Below are 19,624 nucleotides of genomic sequence, written 5' to 3'. Positions count from 1 at the left end.
CCCCCCCGGCAAATACACAGACGGAGTTCCCGATCCAGCACGGTTCGCATATTGCAGGACTCGCTAGTCCGCACTCGTAGATTGGATGACTGTGACCAGGACACCCAAAGTAACAGTAGTATCAGTCAGATAATCAAAGACAGACAAAATCATACAGAATAACCTAGAGCAGCATTCATTTGGGTGGTATTTCTTCATGTAGGTTGCCCATTACAGTTTTGCTTGCCATCATCTGCAGTTGAAACTTTAGTCATCAACAATAACCACCCATTCCGCTTAGAGTTCCGTTAGAGCCGCAGTAGCATCAACTAAAGCTACAACCAAACGCCCTAATTCTACCAAGTCCCCATTGTTCTAACCCACGACAAATCCATTCTCTCACGCTCACATTATGAAAACAACAATGCCTCTCCATGATCCATCTACTAATATTATGCTGCATCCCGTCGGCTTAACTTTGCGTCATTCCACTCCCCGCATAGGGTAGCCATCCCCCCTTTTTTTTCTCTTCTCTTCTCTTTTTTTACGCGGAACCACATGCACATGCAGGCTTCGAGTCTTCGTCCGCTTACTTTGGCGACTGGCGCGCGGCTGTTGAGCTTCCACCGAGCTTTTTGGTCCTATCCCCAACGCTCTGTATATCCTGTCGTGTAACTTCAACCCTGCTTGAACAGCTGGACATCTCGCTATTTACTCGTACACGCTTCGCTCTGCCGCTGTTTCATATTAGCCTCATCTGATGGATCCTCCGTCACCAGGTGCTCTCAGCCAGCCCCAGGCGTTTGGCCTCTTGGTAAGCGGTATCGAAACTCTGTTCGGATCATGCACACGTCGCTAATCTACTATGCTTTATGCTATTTGGGGAAAACGCAGGCGGCGTACACCCTCGTCTATGTGCTCCCTCTCTATGCGTCTTCGCAGACAAGAGCTGCCCCTGGCAAGTCAAGAGACGCTCCCGAGGCCATTCGCGCCAGGATATTCGTCGTCTCACTGGCTACCACCGCGTGCTCTCTCGTTACGTTTCTGCTCTTGCCCTATGTCTGCACCTCAGCGGCCGCCACCAGCTGTAGCCCGCTGCATCTGATGGGCTATTGGCCGCTTGGCCTGGTCGAGACGCTCAAAAGCTGTCTTCTGACGGGCCTGCTCTTTGCCGCACCCCTTTACGAGTGCCTCATCGTTGACGGCGTCTGGCGAGAATGGGCTTCCGGTCTTCAGCCTCTCCGGGAAATCTGGGCTGAATGGCCCACCTGGCGAAACCTGGTTGCTGTGAGTTTCCAAGCATACCCCAGCTCCATGAGATGAAGAGCCCCAGTCGTCGATATACCCCTGTCCGCGCGTTTACAACTCAGTCCGAATGCTCATGTTTTCTCTCTCTCCTGCGCAGGGCCCCATCACCGAAGAATGTCTATTCCGCTCCGCCGCCATCCCACTGCTCCTGGTGGCAGGGTCTAGCATCAGCAGAATCATCTTCCTATCTCCCGTTGTCTTTGGCCTTGCTCACCTTCACCACTTTTACGAATTTCGCATTACCCACCCGCAAACGCCCCTGGTGGCTGCCATTGCCCGCTCTGTTCTGCAGTTTTCGTATACTTCCCTCTTCGGAGCCTACGCAAACTTTGTCTTTCTGCGGACCGGATCTCTTCTTGCCGTCATTCTGGTCCACACATTCTGCAACTCCATGGGCTTGCCTCGCGTTTGGGGCGCTGTCCAGCCGTATTGGCTTGCCGAAGCTGACTCTTCGCGTCCGAGACACACGTTCTTGTGGTCTGGGATTTATTACGTGCTGCTCATTGGTGGCTCAGTTGCGTGGTGGAAGAACTTTTATCCTCTAACTGAGTCGCCTATTGCTCTGGCAGTATTCTAGCATACTTGTCACTATCTGTCCACATCGTTTCTCCCATGAGCTGATACGTCCAGCTATGAATGCCAAAAGGAAAGAAACAAACCAACATTACTCCTGTGTGGCGATTCGCGTTATTTAGCCTTTTCATGACTCCCAACCACACTATCGTGGGGTTTTGATGCTGCCCTTCTATATCCCGCAAATGTTGCCTATCAAGCCCGTGTAACCAGATGCATTGTCCATCATAAAAACATACTTGTGCCCTAGCCCCTCGTATCCCTACTGAGACTGCGTAGAGAGCCTTCTTTGGAAAATTCATCATCCACCAATGGTCGGCGATGCCGTAGAGTAGCCTGCTCCCCAACAGAAGCATCTCTCTCTTTACCTTTGGAGAGACCAGCAGAGCTTGTACTTCCTTCTGCCATCGCATCGTCAGGGCCCCTGGTATTCTTCTTCCTCGGCCACAAGCTGGGTAGCGCAATCTGCTGAAATCTTGGCTCGACTGCTCGTTCGTCAAACCACCTGTGCAGCCGTGATTCAATCAGCTGGGCAATCTTGGGCACGTCCTGCAACCGTGAGCGGCTACCCATCAAACTCCTGATGGAGAAGTCGAGCCGGTAGTCGTCCAGGAAGTTAAAGGCCATCATGGTCGGGGTTGATTGAGAAGGGTTGCTCGGGAGAAATGATATGGATAGCGTTCCGCTGAATCTCACAACGGAGACAGAGAGGGCTACTGGAAGAACTGCAGATAGCTTTTTGGGATAGTTGAGAAGCAGCTTTGTCTCCACTGCCAAGGTGAGCATGTCGCTAAGATCGACGTCCATTCGAGCCTGGAGGCGAGTGCCATCCCGAGCCGCCGTCGCGGGGTCGATTTTCACATGGCTGCCCAGGCTGATGCCGTCTTCGTCGACAGGGATAATGCGGCAATTGCTAAGGATAGGAAACTCTTCACCTAGGCTGAGCTCCGTAACGCGAATCTCGTCGACAAAGTCCGGCCTCGACGTCCCGTTCAAGGTTTTGGTAAGAGAATTGAGAATGGCATCGTCATGCTGGGCGTCGCTGCGAAACTGAGCAATCGTCTGTGCTATCAGCACGTTGAACCAGTCCAGACTTTCCGGCTGATGGCTGTCGACGTTGTAGTACGTCTTGCTCAGGATGGACCCGATGGTCAGCGTCGGCGGGTTCCTCAGGACGGTAGACTTCTTGCGATTCAAGGTCTGGCCGATGCGTTGGCTGGGAGAGCGTAGTCGTAGGAGGGACTGCTTATGTGCCAGCGTCCTTGATCTTCGCTCTGTGGCGCGGAGAGAGGCGGCGACGTCGGGGGAGGGCGCATCGCCGAAGATGAAGAATTTGATGAAGGCGGCTAGGATTAGGACGACGGAGAGTTGGCCTACTATGAGGCCTTGGGTGAATGAGAGGCTTTATGGGCGGAAATGTGAAACTTGGGTTAGTCCTTGAGGAAGCTGTGATAGAGAGGACAGCTTACGTCGGTTCATGCCGCGCAGGGCAAGAATCCGCCATTCTCAAGATAATCCGACTTTATTCAAGGAAGCGAAGATAGAGAATTGGCTAGATAAGATTATGGCCGGCCATTGAGTGGGCACTGGGCTGGGTGTGAGGTGAAGGGTGAATTTGGTGCTGCTTCACTTGGTGGTAAAAGCACCATGATATCGACGCCTGAGGTTCAATGATGGAGTGTAATGGGACAACTTTTACGCATGTAAGCACGTAGCCAATCAGGCGTGGGGGACTGCCCACAGCCTCTGGGCACTTGGGCAGTCTTTTAGCGGCCGAGCAGAGGGAAGAAGCTCAACCCCCACCTATTTTGAACCAAGAGCGTTTAAAAAGCAAGATGTAAAAAATGGTGAAATTATTACTGCTTGTATTTCATGCCTTCATTTATTCACATCTCTCAATGTTTGTGCCATCTTCATATGCTTGTACATGTTGTTGGAGTGAGAGCATTGAGTACGTCTCTGTACATCCATAGAGAATGAGACGGTGGACCTCGCCAGAACATAGCTAACTAGATAATTTCATTTTCTCCCTCATCATGCTAAATCATGCATAATTATGACGCTTCAATCCCCCCGTCATATTGATAACATCTCGTCATGTAAAGGTATAACATTGCCTACTGTGATCGAGCAATATGTATAGTAGGTACCTATTTCAGTCATTTAGTACGTAGCTTCCCAAGTCTAGTCCTAACTGGGCACTGGTTTGCTAAGCTCCCTCATGCGGCTGCCAGTTCTTCCGCTCTCCGTCTTCCCTCATTGGGCATTTCCCTCCAGGCGTCCAGTGAGGTCACCCCAAACTCCATAACACGTCTCCAGCTTGTCCATGGGCGCATGTCCAAGTGATCGCTCTCAGTCCGGATATTCTCAGCTCAGCAGTCCGGCTTATCACCCATTTCCTGGTTGTCACAAATACACATCGAGCTACTCGGGGCATGATATCATGTAGCTAGCGGCAAACCCTGAAATTCGTCATCATGGATGTCTCTCAAGCTGTCTCCGGATACCTGTCCAAGATGATGCTGTCTTCGGGCGATGCTTCATCTTCAAAGATGAAGGTTCTGTTGCTAGATAGGGAGACTATTTCCATCGTCTCAACAGCCATCACACAGTCCTCGCTGCTTGACTATGAAATCTATCTCATTGACCGCCTGGACAATGCTAGCCGCGAGAAGATGCGCCATCTCCGGTGTATATGCCTGGTTCGCCCCTCGTCAGAGACAATACAGCTGCTTATAGATGAGCTTCGGGATCCGAAATACGGAGAGTACTATCTCTTCTTCACAAACGTAGCCAAGAAATCTGCTTTGGAGCGGCTTGCCGAGGCGGACGACCACGAAGTCGTCAAGCTTGTGCAGGAGCATTTCGCCGATTATATCGTCATCAACCCAGATCTATTCAGTCTCAACATGTCTCTTCCGCAGCAGCGGATATGGGCTGGTAGCCCTGACAAATGGCACCCCGATTCTCTCCAGCGTTGCTCTGAAGGTCTTTTGGCTGTGCTTCTCTCTCTGAAGAAGAAGCCGTTAATCAGATACGAAAAGAGCAGTCCTCTGGCTACAAAACTGGCCTCCGAAGTCCGCTACATAATGACAAAAGAGGAGCAGTTATTCGATTTCCGGAAAGTTGACACGCCTCCTATACTTCTCATCCTGGATCGCAGGGAGGATCCGGTGACACCTCTTCTCACCCAGTGGACTTACCAGGCCATGGTTCACCATCTTCTCGGCATCAAGAACGGCCGAGTTGACCTTAGCGAGGTTCCCGATATCCGGCCCGAGCTCAAGGAAATTGTCCTCTCTCAAGACCAGGATCCGTTCTTCAAGAAGAATATGTATCTGAACTTTGGCGACTTGGGCGGAACGATCAAGGAATATGTCGAGCAATACCAGTCCAAGACAAAGAACAATGCCAATATTGAGTCAATATCTGACATGAAACGGTTCATCGAAGAGTATCCGGAATTTCGGAAGCTCTCCGGGAATGTAAGCAAGCATGTTACGCTTGTGTCCGAGCTCAGCCGGAGAGTTGCTGCGGAAAGCTTGTTGGAGGTCAGCGAACTCGAGCAGAGCTTGGCTTGCAATGACAATCATGCTTCCGATCTAAAGGCAAGGAACACTCTCATAATTATAGCTAATGATTAAGAAAGAGGAATGATGAAGCTAATGATTGACCTAGGCTGTGCAAAAAATAATCCAGTCCCCTAACATAACGACAGGAAGCAAGGTTGGAGTGGTAGCTCTATATGCCTTGCGCTATCAGAGGCACCCCTCAACTGCCCTTCCCATGCTCATGGATCTTCTCGTGGCGGCCGGCAATGTGTCTACGAGACAAGCAGATCTCGTCAAGAAAGTTCTCACCTATCATTCTTCATTACACACCTCGGACTCTCGGACCGGCATTTCAGACATATTCGACTCGGCTGGCATCTTCTCTGGCACAGCAAACCGATTCAAGGGTCTCAAGGGCGTGGAAAACGTTTATACGCAGCATAGCTCGCTGCTGGAAGGCACCTTGCAGAATCTCATCAAGGGTAGACTAAAGGAGCAACAGTATCCGTTTGTGGACGACGGCAGTTCTACTAGAGACAAGCCGCAGGACATTATCGTTTTCATGGTTGGCGGTGTGACGTACGAGGAGGCCAAAATGATTGCTGGAGTCAACGCTACGATGCCTGGCGTGCGTGTGGTTCTTGGTGGCACATCAGTTCATAACGCGACAACATTTTTGGAGGAGGTTGAGGACGCCGTCTCCTCTTGGGCTTGAATAGAGACTCGGACAGGCGTTGATGACACGATATGCAACGAAATGACAGCCAAAACTACTCTAATACTTGACAATATTTACGACTCTCTTGATTTCAATTGTGAAAAACTCCTCTATAAAGTATCCTGATCTTGGTGAGCCATCTACATAGACACTGCGGCAGTAATACGCCATATGCATATAGCCGATATATGTACCTATTAAACTGCTTATCGATAAAAATTATTGCGACACTGGATATCAAATCTAGCGGACGAATTGTCGCATGAGGATCTCTAGTAGGGAGCAAGCATACAGGTGCTGGATCATATCGAGATGAGATGAGTGCCTTATTGCGTCCTCGGTCATTTCACTGGCGCCCCAATTTGAGACATCGTCGGTTTGCTACAGTGACCGGCAGGCATAGGTGCGCTGCAAGACTGTTCGGAGAGAACGCAACGAGAGAAAACGTCAACTAACACGTACAACAGAGCCTTCGATGTCGTCGTTATAGGCGGTGGGCATGCCGGTGCCGAGGCATGCGCTGCTGCTGCGAGAGCCGGTGCGCGGACGGCCCTGGTTACACCCAAGATTGACAATCTGGGAACATGTTCCTGCAATCCGAGTTTCGGAGGTATTGGCAAGGGGACAATCATTCGAGAGATTGATGCGCTGGATGGGTTGGCAGGGAGGATCATTGACAAGGCTGGTGTTCAGTTTCATCTACTGAACCGTAGGAAAGGACCGGCTGTTTGGGTATGTTTGCTCTGAATTTGTCATGTTGGGTATCCGCTTCGTCTGGTCATGATGCTAACTTGATGCTTTCTTTTGTTAGGGTCCGCGTGCACAAATTGATCGAGATCTTTACAAGAAGTACATGAGAAACGAACTCGAATCGTATCCGAATCTGTCGCTTGTCCTTGAAAGCGTGTCAGACATTATTTTAGCAGAAAACGAAAGCTCTAGCGACGGCGCAAAGGGCACAATCGCCGGTGTCCGACTCGAGAATGGCGAAATTCTACAGACTGGCAGAGTAGTCATCACGACCGGAACCTTCCTGGGAGGCGAAATACACATCGGGCTTGAGGCTTATCCGGCTGGCCGCATTGGAGAAGCAGCAACAACGGGCTTGAGCAAATCACTACGGGAAGCAGGCTTCCAATTGGGTCGATTGAAGACAGGCACTCCGCCGCGACTCGATAAATCAACTATAAATTTTGACATACTCCAAAGACAGCTGGGTGATGACCCCCCAGCTCCTTTCAGCTACCTAAATGACCGGGTGGCCGTTCAAGATCAACTCACCTGCAGCATAACATTCACCAATGAGGCTACGCACAAGATTGTCTGTGAAAACTTGGATAAATCAATACACATTCGCGAAACCGTCAAGGGCCCGAGGTATTGCCCCTCTTTGGAGTCAAAGGTCATTCGATTTGCAGATAAAGAGCGTCATATCGTCTGGCTCGAACCAGAAGGTTTCGACAACCCAATCATATACCCTAATGGACTTTCTATGACAATACCAGCAGAGGCACAGGAGCAGGTGCTGCGGTCGATACAAGGGCTGGAACAAGTCAAAATGCTGCAACCCGGCTATGGTGTCGAATATGATTATGTTGATCCTCGGGGATTAAAGTCCACCCTTGAGACAAAGGCGATTGGTGGTCTTTATCTAGCAGGACAGATCAACGGCACTACAGGATATGAGGAGGCTGCGGGCCAGGGAGTTATAGCTGGTATGAATGCTGGACGAGCTGCCCTTGGACTGCCAGGCGCCTCATTATCTAGGTCAGATGGCTACATTGGCATCATGATTGACGACTTAATCACCAAGGGTGTTACAGAACCTTACCGCATGTTTACATCCAGAAGCGAATTCCGCATGGCTGCCAGAGCAGATAATGCGGACCTACGGTTGACGGAAAAGGGACGAGAATGGGGCGTCGTCTCGGACCACAGATGGAGCGCTTTCTCGGATGAGAAGCAACAGATTCTAGATCTCACCAAGTCTCTTGGTGCCGTTTCTTTGTCGCCTGACGAATGGATGAAGGCGGGATTTCAGTTGAAGAAGAGCTCTCAGCGCCGAACCGGCATCGACATGCTGAAACTTTCCAATACCGCCGAGCGAATCCAACTGGACCAGCTCAGCGCCATCGTGCCTGAAGTCATGGGCTATTCGCCTCGCATTCGAGACAGGGTTGTCATTGAAGCGGCATACGCACCTTATATCAAGATGCAGGCGGCGGAGCGTGGGCGGTTTGTCAATGATGAGAATATCCGCCTCCCGCTTGATTTGAACTACGACAGCATTCCTGGGTTAGCATTGTCGGAAAAGGAAGTTTTGAGGAGAACGCGGCCTGAGACTTTGGCGCAGGCTCGTCGTGCAGAGGGCATTACGCCTTCTGGGTGCATTCGGCTGCTGGCTTATATTCGTCGCCAAGGGTCATCTGCAGCGGTGCCTATCGGTTTAGAGGAGAGTCCTTTGGATGCTCGCCTTTGATAATGGATATATGGTTATGATTATGAAGGCTGCGATTGTAAATGAAGCGTATAAGCAGGCCATTGGGTATCATGGGGCCGGGATATGTATGACCTGTAGCGGTAGATATTTACTTGTATATTATTATCGGAAGAGGGGAAATTTTTACCCGCCACTGTACTCAGAAAAGTCATGGTGATTGCAATGAGACTTATTTTTCCCCGTCAGTTTCCTACACGAGTTCTCAAAATACAACACACTGATCTGTCCACTCTTCCTGTCACATTCCGGAAGCTAAGCTGAGCTAGCCCATTTGCCGATATCGGTAGTGACTCGATGAGCTGCATAACAGCCCGACTAAGACTCACCCCACCAAGATTTTCTGACCTCCAATTAGGTTCTGGCCAGAGGAGGAAAACTCCAACAATAACCTTTTTAAATACTTTTGTTGTCTTTTGCGAATCCCGTCCCCATTGAAAGAAATTGGTCAGAGGCGGCATCGCCTTTCAACGCCCAACAATGGCGGAAGCAACGAAAGCACCTCCCCAGACGATTTCCATCCTGGGCGAGCCAAACATCGTCGTCGACCATGCCCTGTGGCCCAACTACATTGTCCAGGACCTGACTCAGAATCTGGCCTCGTCGACCTACGTCCTCATCACCGACACGAACCTCTTCGATACCTATGTTCCTTCGTTCCAGAAGCGATTCGAGTCGTCGAAAGCGAACCAGTCCGCCCGGCTGCTCACGTACGCAATTCCTCCCGGCGAGGCTTCCAAGAGCAGAGAGACCAAGGCGGAGATTGAGGACTGGCTGCTGTCCCATCAATGTACGCGGGACACTGTCATCATTGCCGTCGGAGGCGGTGTCATTGGTGACATGATTGGCTATGTTGCGGCGACTTTCATGCGTGGTGTTCGCTTTGTTCAGGTGCCGACGACTCTCCTGGCCATGGTTGACTCATCCATTGGCGGGAAGACGGCCATTGACACGCCCATGGGCAAGAATCTCGTCGGTGCGTTCTGGCAGCCACGCCGGATCTTCATTGACCTTGCTTTCTTGGAGACTCTCCCCGTGCGCGAGTTCATCAATGGCATGGCTGAGGTTGTCAAGACTGCTGCTATTTGGGATGAGAAGGAGTTCACCGTCTTGGAAGAGTCGGCCGCAACCATCTTGTCGAGCGTTCGCTCCAAGGGCCAGAACCGACTGGAGCCTATCAAGGATATGCTGAAGCGCATTGTCACTGGCTCTGCTCGAGTCAAGGCAGAGGTTGTCTCTTCTGATGAGCGTGAGGGTGGACTTCGAAACCTGCTCAACTTTGGCCACTCCATTGGCCATGCTATTGAGGCGCTTCTCACCCCCCAGCTTCTTCATGGCGAAGCTGTGGCTATTGGTATGGTCAAGGAAGCTGAGCTGGCCCGATTCCTGGGTGTTTTGAGGCCGGAGGCGGTCGCCAGATTGGAGAAGTGCATTGCATCCTATGGACTGCCTACCTCGGTCAAGGACAAGCGAGTTGTCAACTTGACCGCGGGCAAGAAGTGCCCCGTTGATGTACTGCTTAAGAAGATGGCCGTCGACAAGAAGAATGACGGAAGCCAAAAGAAAATCGTGTTGCTGTCTGCCATTGGAAAGACGCACGAGGCGAAAGCAAGCTCGGTTGATGACAAGTCCATCAGAATCGTCCTCTCTGACTCCGTTGAGGTTACTCCTGGCATTCCTGCCGATCTTCGCCTCACTATTACCCCTCCTGGATCCAAGAGTATCTCAAACCGAGCTTTGATTCTCGCAGCTCTCGGCTCAGGTTCTTGCCGAATTAGAAACCTGCTGCACTCCGACGATACCGAGTTCATGCTGTCAGCCATTTCGACACTGGGAGGCACCTCTTATTCATGGGAGGAGGGAGGCCAGCTTTTGGTTGTCGAGGGTAACTCTGGCAAGCTCAAGGCCTCCGACGAGCCTTTGTACATTGGAAACGCAGGAACCGCATCGCGTTTCTTGACCACGGTTGCAGCTCTGTGCGCTCCTACTAGCACGGCTACTGCTACAATCCTCACCGGCAACGCGAGAATGAAGCTTCGACCAATTGGCCCCCTTGTCGATGCCCTCCGCAGCAACGGCGTTGCAATTGACTACGTGGAAAAGGAAAAGAGTCTTCCCCTCCGAATCAATGCCTCAAATGGCCTTGAGGGAGGCGAAATCGAGCTTGCGGCTACTGTTTCCTCCCAATACGTGTCTTCCATTCTCATGGCTGCACCTTACGCCAAGAAGGCCGTCACATTGCGATTGGTTGGAGGCAAGCCCATTTCCCAGCCATACATTGACATGACCATCGCCATGATGAAGTCGTTTGGCATTGAGGTCACTCCTTCTACCACCGAGGCGGACACATACCACATTCCTCAAGGTGTCTACAAGAATCCCGCCGAATACACCGTTGAGAGCGACGCCAGTTCCGCTACCTACCCGCTTGCGGTGGCTGCCATCACTGGAACCACTTGCACCATTCCCAACATTGGTTCCAAGTCCCTTCAAGGCGACGCCCAGTTCGCTGTCAAGATTCTCGAGCCTATGGGATGTGAGGTCCATCAAGATGACTACACTACTACTGTCACGGGTCCCAAGTCTGGAAATCTCAAGGCTATTCCCAGCGTTGACATGACGACCATGACAGACGCTTTCCTCACGGCCACTGCCTTGGCCGCTGTGGCGACCGGAACAACGGAGATTGTTGGTATTGCCAACCAGCGAGTAAAGGAGTGCAACCGTATTCTGGCGATGAAGGATCAGCTTGCCAAGTTCGGAGTGGTCTGCACGGAGCTGGATGATGGCATCCAGATCACCGGCAAGTCAAGGGAAAGCCTGATCACGCCGACCGAGAGCATTCACTGCTACGACGATCACCGTGTTGCGATGAGCTTCAGTGTCTTGTCACTTGCCGCTCCCGGTCCTGTTTTGGTGACTGAGCGAGAGTGCGTTGGCAAGACTTGGCCAGGATGGTGGGACGTCCTTGCTCAGTCCTTCCAGGCCAGCCTCGAGGGCGTGGATACGGAGAGCAGCCGTGGGATCAAGCCCAAAAATGCTACTAGTCTTCAGCGCTCCATCTTTGTCGTTGGTATGAGAGGCGCCGGGAAGACAACTGCTGGCAAGTGGGTTGCCAAGACACTTGGCTGGAAATTCCTTGATCTGGACCACGAGCTTGAACGCCGAGCTGGCATCACGATTCCGGAGATGGTTGGAGGCCCTCGTGGTTGGGAAGGATTCCGGGAAGACGAATTGGCGCTGTTGCATGACGTTATCGAGGCGCATCCCAATGGATACGTCTTCTCATGTGGAGGTGGAATCGTCGAGACCCCGGCTGCCCGAGAAGTCCTGAAGTCGTACGGCGCCAATGGTGGCCTTGTTCTGCTTGTCCAGCGAGATACCGATCAGGTCGTTGACTACTTGACCCAGGACAAGACACGGCCGGCATATACCAACGAGATCAGGGAGGTGTTTGAACGCAGAAGGCCCTGGTATAGAGAGTGTAGCAACTTCCTGTACTATAGCCCGCACTCGCAGGACTCTCCTTTGGTAGGGGAGACTGAAATCCCCGACGACTTCACAAGCTTCGTTTCCCTGATCTCTGGAAGGTCCAAGACTCTCGAAACCGTCTCCAAAAAGAGACAGAGCTTCTTTGTGTCATTAACACTTCCTGACCTCAAGGATGCTGTGGACATTTTGCCTCGCGTTACTGCTGATTGTGATGCCGTGGAGCTCCGCGTTGATCTCTTGCAAGACCAGCAGCCCCAGGCCGTCATGAAACAAGTCTCTTTGCTGAGACATGCTACCGGAAAGCCCATCATCTTCACCGTCCGAAGTGAATCTCAAGGTGGCAAATTCCCTGATGACAACAACGACTTGCGTCGTGCGCTCTACCGCCTGGCCCTCCGGATGGGCGTGGAGTACATTGACCTGGAAGTAACATTGTCTGATGAGATCATTCAAGAGGTCAGAGATTCTCGAGGACATACCGTCATCATCACATCTCACCATGACCCTGCTGGTGCTCTGTCGTGGAAGAATGCGTCCTGGGTGTCTGCTTACAACAGAGCTCTACAATATGGCGATGTGATTAAGCTGGTTGGCACTGCTCGAAGCGTCGAGGACAACTTTGACTTGATCCGTTTCAAGTCTAGGATGCTGGCAGCTCAGCCAACGCCCATCATTGCCCTCAACATGGGCTCTGCCGGAAAGCTCAGTCGTGTGTTGAACGGATTCTTGACCCCCGTCTCACATCCTGCCCTTCCATTCAAGGCTGCTCCTGGACAGTTGTCCGCGGCTGAGATTCGACAGGGCCTGGCTCTTCTGGGCGAGATTGAGCCGCAAAACTTTTACTTGTTCGGCAAGCCGATTTCCAAGTCGCGATCGCCAGCTCTCCACAACACGCTCTTTGGTCAGGTGGGCTTGCCTCACGAGTACCAGCTCCTGGAGACGGATAAGGTTGAGGATGTGCTGGAGGTGTTGCGCAGCCCCGAGTTTGGCGGCGCATCAGTTACCATCCCTTTGAAACAGGACATCATACCTCATCTGGATGAATTGACTGATGCGGTCAAGATCATTGGTGCTGTTAACACTATTGTTCCCGCGACTGACAAGTCTGTGGATGGCCGTAAGCGACTCACGGGTGACAACACAGACTGGCAAGGCATGGTCCATGTTCTCCGCAAGGCTGGTGTCAAGCAGACTGGCAATGACAGCGCTGCTGTAATTGGAACCGGAGGCACCAGCCGCGCCGCCGTCTTCGCCCTGCACTCGCTTGGCTTCCAGCCCATCTACCTCGTTGGCCGAGACGCCAAGAAGGTTGAGAGCCTTGCATCGAGTTTCCCGGCCGAGTACGGTGTCCAACCCGTTGCAAGCCCCGCTGATGCCGAGAAACTCGCGAGCAAGCCCGTTGTCAGCATTAGCACCGTCCCTGCCGACAAGCCTCTCGATTCAGGAGTTGAGGAGACCCTCGGCGCCATCTTCAAGTCTACAACTGCTGCTCAGAGCGAGAGCCGCGTTCTCTTGGAAATGGCCTACAACCCTCCCCGCACCCCTGTGATTCAGATTGCGGAGAGTGCTGGTAACTGGACGACGATTTCTGGGTTGGAGGTTCTTGCTGCTCAGGGCTGGTATCAAGTATGTAAACCCCCTCTTTGACTTGTACTTTTCTTTAAATCGAGTTTTTGGAACTAATGCTTTTTCTTTGTCTATAGTTTGAGATTTGGACGGGTATTAAGCCGCTTTTCAGCGATGCTTATGATGCGGTGGTGGGGAAGGAGTAGATGGCCACAAAAGTTTTCATTTCTAAAATGTAAATAAAGAAGGTCCTTTATCTATAAATATATATTGTTGCCGGATCAGATTGGAGACAAATCCCAAGGATCTTTGGCCTAGTTTTCCTCACATTCTTCTTAGTGCTCTCTTTCCAATAGAAGAGCATACAATATTTACATCTATGCTCCAAACGTAAATATAACAGCCTTAGTATAGAAATGCAACAGGAGTATGAATGGGAATATAGCAACAAGGCTTTCTTTGTAATACACAGCAGCTGTAAGACTGGGAGATTTATGACGCTTTTTTAAGCCCTTGGTTGCCACCTAAAAACCGAGCTCTAGTCCGCCCAAATGTCCACGATTAAGAGCACTGAAAGTTATATTATAAACCAGATTTGGATAGCTCATCTCAAGAGCCAAGGAAGAATAAATTGCGTTTTACAGCTGAAGCGCTTGGTAGAGAATAAGCTCTCTGTATACTTTGAATCGAAGATTCCTCTAACTGCTTCAGATGTTCTTTTCGCATTTTACAGACCAAACGAAGTCCTTTTGACTTGTAAATAGGATCAAAAAAGAGGGGATTTCTCCATATTATATAGTGAAACTAATACAAAAAGATATAAATAAATATGCAAAATGTAGGACAAAAAGAATGCTATCGAGGAGGTTCGAACTCCTGCATCTTTCGATAATGGTGTTTAGTCTAGTAAACTTAAAACCATCGCCATAACCACTCGGCCACGATAGCTTTAAACACTTAGTTGCCATAAATTTCGCAAAAGCCTTCTTATATAGCGTTTAAGCTAAACACACTCTATTTCCAATATAACAACCTCAACTTGAGGAACTGATAAATGCAATTAGCTGCTCAAAATAGAAACCTAATATTAGTTCAATTACCTAAATACTACGGGGGGTAATATTCATACAAGGGGAGCTACTTTGTGTGAACTAATACTAGAGCGGCTACTTGGTATGAAATAAAAGTATTAGTCGCTGATTTTTGATGTTACACTAAATACTAATAGAACTGCAGATGCCTATATCCTTACTATTAATTTGGACCCCCCCAAAAAGATGATAGAATAATAAAAAAAAACAAGAGAGAGAAATAAAAAGGGAAGAGAGAATATATATATATAAAGCGTAATATCTCCCCTTTGCACACTAGGTAGCAACTGGAGCTTAGCCACAACTTTAGCTATTTGACAGCGTCTTATATTCTCCTCCTTTTCTTCATTGACTTATATTCAGTTGCCGAATATTATCTCCAAACTTAGCGCTGTTCAAAAATATTGTGGATCACTTTTGTATCTGGGTGATCTTCCTTATGCTGCAAGCTGCAGCTGCGTTTACTATTGGTTATGAGAAGGTAATGTTTTCTTTTTCTTGCTTTCTCAAAAGATCATCGAGTCGGATCCTTCAGCACGATTTTCAACGTGACTTGACTTTCAGATCAGACAATTACCAAACAAATGTCAAGATCCATGGGATACAACACAAGATTGCTGGTGCTATCCATCAGCGAGGCGATGTCAATAATGACCCATGTGGTTTTGTCTGCAAGGAAATGTTCCGTTTGTTGGGTGTGCTCATATCGAAGGCTTGCTTGCAGTATGGACGTTGCACCAATTGCATATATGAAGGACAAACCTGTAGCAATGCAGATGGTAAGCTGTGTCTTCATTTCCGATTTCTTCAGCAGTCTCAAGCTGACCAATTTGGTACTCTAGACGGCAGAGAAGGAATTTACACGTTGAACATGATCTCTTCCAGGACAAGAAGAGCGCCTGTACAGGTCTGGCGCAAGTCATCACCCTGACCTAAGTGCTACGGTACCTGAGCAGCACGCCTCCGAACAAGTGGAAGAACAAGCCAGCGAGGCAGACAATGCGGACTCTTGTCCTGTTCTTGGAAGTTTGGTGCTTTCACGGCCACCCCAAGAGCTCAAACATCGGGCGGAGAAATGGGAGCCGCGTCTTGCCAAGCTAAACGCTCGGAATATGGAAGGTAATGTTGCACTCAGCCGTGTCATACTTCGAGGCATCATATTCTAACTATATGAATATTTTAGACTTGTGAGACCGTCCGATCAAAGACTTGGACAAGTCATTCATGGATTTCCAGTTTGGAGTCGGATATCTTCCCGCCTGTGCTTCAACAATCGCCGTCGCCCGAGCTTCTTGTGAAACCCCGGGCTCATTGACGTCCCCATTGGCGCATCGCCTTAACCAGCCATCATTCACGATGGACCACCGCGAGAATGAAGAAACGGCTGATCGATTGAATGGCTGTTTGGACACGGTGATGGGAAATACATATACGCACGATACGTTGGTGTTCGACCATGTACACCGACGAGACGCCCGATCAGAGGGCATTGAGATTTATCCCGAAAGATTGCTTAGCAGCCATGAAGGCTATACGTCGAATATTCCCCAATCGATGGAAGCAAAAGTTAAGATTATATACGGCGAAAAGCTCCGAGAAAGAATGCTACAGACTCAAAAGGTTGAGATCCTGCCTTTATGGGGAGATTTTGAAGGCGCAGTTCTCTTGCTTGACTGCGAGTCTTGTTATGGTAATGCAGACCCCTAGATATCGTTTTCGGAGTATCATGTTGGCTGCTAGCCACCCCCAGCATATGTTCTACCAATCTCGAGGCAACGTTACTGCTATTGAAGAGGGATCAGGAAGAGGTATTGCCGATGACTGTATTATAATAATAATAAAGCTAAGTATAGCTAGCCTCTATAGCAATAGAGGGGATCTATATACACATAGGTCCTGTAACCAAAAACTGATACACCTTCTCCTAACACACCCCCAGAGGTGCTTAGTTACTATATAAAGATCCTTTATTACCTATAAGAAATTAATAAACCCCCCCAAAAAAGAACTTGATACTTATTATTACCTACTGCCCTAAGAGAATAAAAAAACACCCTATTTTATACTATCTATAAAGAACCCAAAACGCCTAAGTAAAGTTATAGTATAAAAGAAAAAAAAGAAATACAAAAGTGGCAATTATTAGTTAACGGTAATAAGGGTGCTTAAATATCGTAGTTTCTGTCGTCGTTGTTAATTTGATTCTTAACTTCCTCTCGGGAGCTATCCGCAACAGAGTTGCCATCAGGCGCGATAAATCTAGCGGCAGCGAGTTGCTCATCGATAGTCTATTGAACAAGGGCAATAAGGTCGTTAAGCCCAGCGGCGGCAAGTTGTTCATCGACGATCTGTCGAATGAGAGGATCCAGGATTCCTGTTAACGCTGGACCGGCGAGAAGTAGTATGCTTTCGTGGGTTATTTGTCGGCTGACTTTAAGTCCAACAAGGCCCTCGACGTCCATGGTCGAATCGAGGATGCCATTTCTTGTATTGAAGAGGGATCAGGAAGAGGTGTTGCCGATGACTGTATTGTGATGATGATGAAGCTAAGTGTAGCTAGCCTCTATGGCAACAGAGGGGATCTATATACACATAGGTCCCGTGACCAAAGACCAATGCACCTTCTCCCAACACAACTGCATTGTGACAAGATAAGGTCATGAAGGCTACTGTCCCAATGTTTTGTGGTGCTGTCCGCTGGGTAGACAGGTGGTTTCAGGATAAGATATGGATGGGTTGTGTTTCGTCTCATCTACATCTCGACGAGATTCAACTATTTGGGAAGACTTTGGGAAAGGAAGACCGACTACCGACAGTTATTCAGGCTGATCAAGATAAAGACGAAGCCGGACAACTGGACAAATCGGCGGAATGGGGTGCTTGGGGTGTTTACTTTGGCGCCCAGGCTCACAGTAACAGCAAGTTGGTGGGCTTGATACCGCCGGCTGTGGAGATTATGGGCACATTGGGCTCCTCGAATGCCTGGAACGAGCTCACAGATTTACCTGAGCCTGTCCTGAGTGGATTAGGGGACAGAAGCACGCTTGGTTCCCGAATGTCCCCTTGTCCAACTTTTCAGGAATCATAAGGGCATCGGAGGAATTTATTGAACGGCCAATTCCCGAATATATACTAGAAGAAGATAGCGATACTAGAAGAAGATAGCGATACTAGAAGAAGATAGTGATACAAGAAGAAGGTAGAGATAGTAAAAGAGGGTAGCGGTAGTAGAAGAAGATAGCAATACTAGAGAAAGACAGCGATACTAGAGGAATAAACGGATCGTAACAGAGAGATTCAACTGAGCCGATTACGGTGAATGAGACAATCTCTCAACTGTAACGTCAGTGCACCCGTTGTGACGATGACGAGTTTCATACCGCCGGAAGATCACGGGGATGCACGATTGGTTCTCGTTTATACATTCCTTGACCGGAACCCAAGGTGGCAAAAGCCAGCAAGGCAGCGCAAGGGCCATATTCACCCCAATAGAAATTTTGCGGAGGACAATGGGGGAGGAGTCGTGAGCATGAGCGCCATGGTGGCTCGAGCCTCGAAACGCGCCCCAATTGCCCCAATGTTTAATGGCTCCATTGTCAGCACGTTTTACGAGAGATAAGACGATTGAGGGGAGAAATGGAGCGATTCTAGAAGAATGTGCTGCTGCTGGATAAATGTCGCGAGGCTGGTAAAAAAAACATTTCGATACTCTAAGAATATGTAGATGGCGCAAGAATACTAGACGTCAATAGTGGCAGAGAGCGTTGACAACTCAAACTACGCTGCCTAAAACTACAAGCCAAACAAAAGGGCCAAAACTAGTCTTATCTGAACTGTAACCTCGTATCTCTGAAATCAGCTGTTCTTATTGTACTATATTATTGTAGGCCGTCACGAATACTCACCGGTTCAACTCACGGCCCTGATCCGCAAACGCTCAAACCACCATACAATCCCACCACAACTCCTCCCCATCTAGACCAAAGATAAACCCCGGCTTCTGCATTCTTAATAGCTCACGCAAAGCACGTGCTATGAAGGCACATACTACAAAGCGCATGCTATTTGGGAATCCATTCATCCTCTTTTCGTCTATAAATGTACGGCCTCTCCCTCCTCTCCTCTCCTCTCATCTCATCATACTGACTCTCCTCCACCCTCAACAAGCACAACAAACAATAACAAAAAACAACAACAACAACAACATCAATCCTTCAAGATGAAGTTCTCTGCTGTCCTCGCTCTCATTCCCCTGGCTGCTGCCCTTCCTCAGGCCCCTGCCGTCGAGCCCCGAACTATCGAGCCCCGAACTGCATGCTCTGATACGCGAGACACTTGCGTTGTCAAGTGCCGACCTACTGGACTTGGCTACATCTACTGCGTGAGCAGCTGCAATGCCGCCTATCTGTGGGTGAGTAACAAAACTTCCCTCCCAATTCCATTGTCCCACTCGCATGTCCCTTCGGTAAGACTAATGCTCTGAACAGTGCAAGGCCGACAGCGACGACGAGTAAGCGTGATGCTTCGGAGGAGAGATGACACTGAAACTACCGCGTCGACATCGGTTTCCCGTCTCAACAACATACTTCTGTAACGCTTGGGTGTTGAAGGAACAGATTACAGATAGTTCAGAGTAGTAGAACACATGTCTCACGGCAGTGGAGTATATATATCTGTTTCTACTTGGGATCTTATAGAGTAAAGCAAATAGATATAGATACGAAGAGAGTTGCATCATTACTTTGTTTTGCCAAAATGATTCTTCTATTCCAAAAACTCCCTTTGTCTTCAACCAAGTCTAGTGGTACAGCACATGCATCCGCTTACAGGTAATCTCTACATCTTTATG

The 19,624-nt window shown here is 49.4% G+C and overlaps 6 protein-coding genes across 6 annotated transcripts; 5 read left to right on the top strand and 1 right to left on the bottom strand.

The window, feature by feature from the left end:
* Nucleotides 1-739: 739 nt before the first annotated feature.
* On the top strand, nt 740-1,864 carry Triagg1_10761 (uncharacterized protein; the record flags this gene model as incomplete). Its single annotated transcript, XM_062894868.1, has 3 exons — nt 740-793; nt 874-1,266; nt 1,385-1,864. 3 exons carry the CDS (start codon nt 740-742, stop codon nt 1,862-1,864), a joined length of 927 nt encoding a protein of 308 aa, XP_062750304.1.
* A 242-nt stretch (nt 1,865-2,106) lies between these two features.
* On the bottom strand, nt 2,107-3,364 carry Triagg1_10760 (uncharacterized protein; the record flags this gene model as incomplete). Its single annotated transcript, XM_062894867.1, has 2 exons — nt 2,107-3,262; nt 3,330-3,364. 2 exons carry the CDS (start codon nt 3,362-3,364, stop codon nt 2,107-2,109), a joined length of 1,191 nt encoding a protein of 396 aa, XP_062750303.1.
* A 973-nt stretch (nt 3,365-4,337) lies between these two features.
* On the top strand, nt 4,338-6,126 carry Triagg1_10759 (uncharacterized protein; the record flags this gene model as incomplete). The annotated part of the gene is made up of 2 exons (XM_062894866.1): nt 4,338-5,345; nt 5,539-6,126. The coding sequence occupies 2 exons, from the start codon at nt 4,338-4,340 to the stop codon at nt 6,124-6,126; spliced, it is 1,596 nt and encodes a 531-aa protein (XP_062750302.1).
* Nucleotides 6,127-6,446: 320 nt separating this feature from the next.
* On the top strand, nt 6,447-8,608 carry Triagg1_10758 (uncharacterized protein; the record flags this gene model as incomplete). The annotated part of the gene is made up of 3 exons (XM_062894865.1): nt 6,447-6,532; nt 6,597-6,861; nt 6,941-8,608. The coding sequence occupies 3 exons, from the start codon at nt 6,447-6,449 to the stop codon at nt 8,606-8,608; spliced, it is 2,019 nt and encodes a 672-aa protein (XP_062750301.1).
* Nucleotides 8,609-9,106: 498 nt separating this feature from the next.
* On the top strand, nt 9,107-13,890 carry Triagg1_10757 (uncharacterized protein; the record flags this gene model as incomplete). Its single annotated transcript, XM_062894864.1, has 2 exons — nt 9,107-13,744; nt 13,822-13,890. The coding sequence occupies 2 exons, from the start codon at nt 9,107-9,109 to the stop codon at nt 13,888-13,890; spliced, it is 4,707 nt and encodes a 1,568-aa protein (XP_062750300.1).
* A 5,104-nt stretch (nt 13,891-18,994) lies between these two features.
* Nucleotides 18,995-19,289, top strand: Triagg1_10756 (uncharacterized protein; the record flags this gene model as incomplete). The annotated part of the gene is made up of 2 exons (XM_062894862.1): nt 18,995-19,186; nt 19,263-19,289. The coding sequence occupies 2 exons, from the start codon at nt 18,995-18,997 to the stop codon at nt 19,287-19,289; spliced, it is 219 nt and encodes a 72-aa protein (XP_062750299.1).
* Between the last annotated feature and the right edge of the window lie 335 nt (nt 19,290-19,624).

The sequence above is a fragment of the Trichoderma aggressivum genome (genome assembly GCF_033847375.1).
Source record: "Trichoderma aggressivum f. europaeum strain CBS 100526 chromosome Unknown scaffold_084, whole genome shotgun sequence".
NCBI lineage: Eukaryota > Fungi > Ascomycota > Sordariomycetes > Hypocreales > Hypocreaceae > Trichoderma > Trichoderma aggressivum.
The sequence above is the reverse complement of the archived record's forward strand: the minus strand, read 5'-3'. Positions and strand labels throughout refer to the sequence as shown.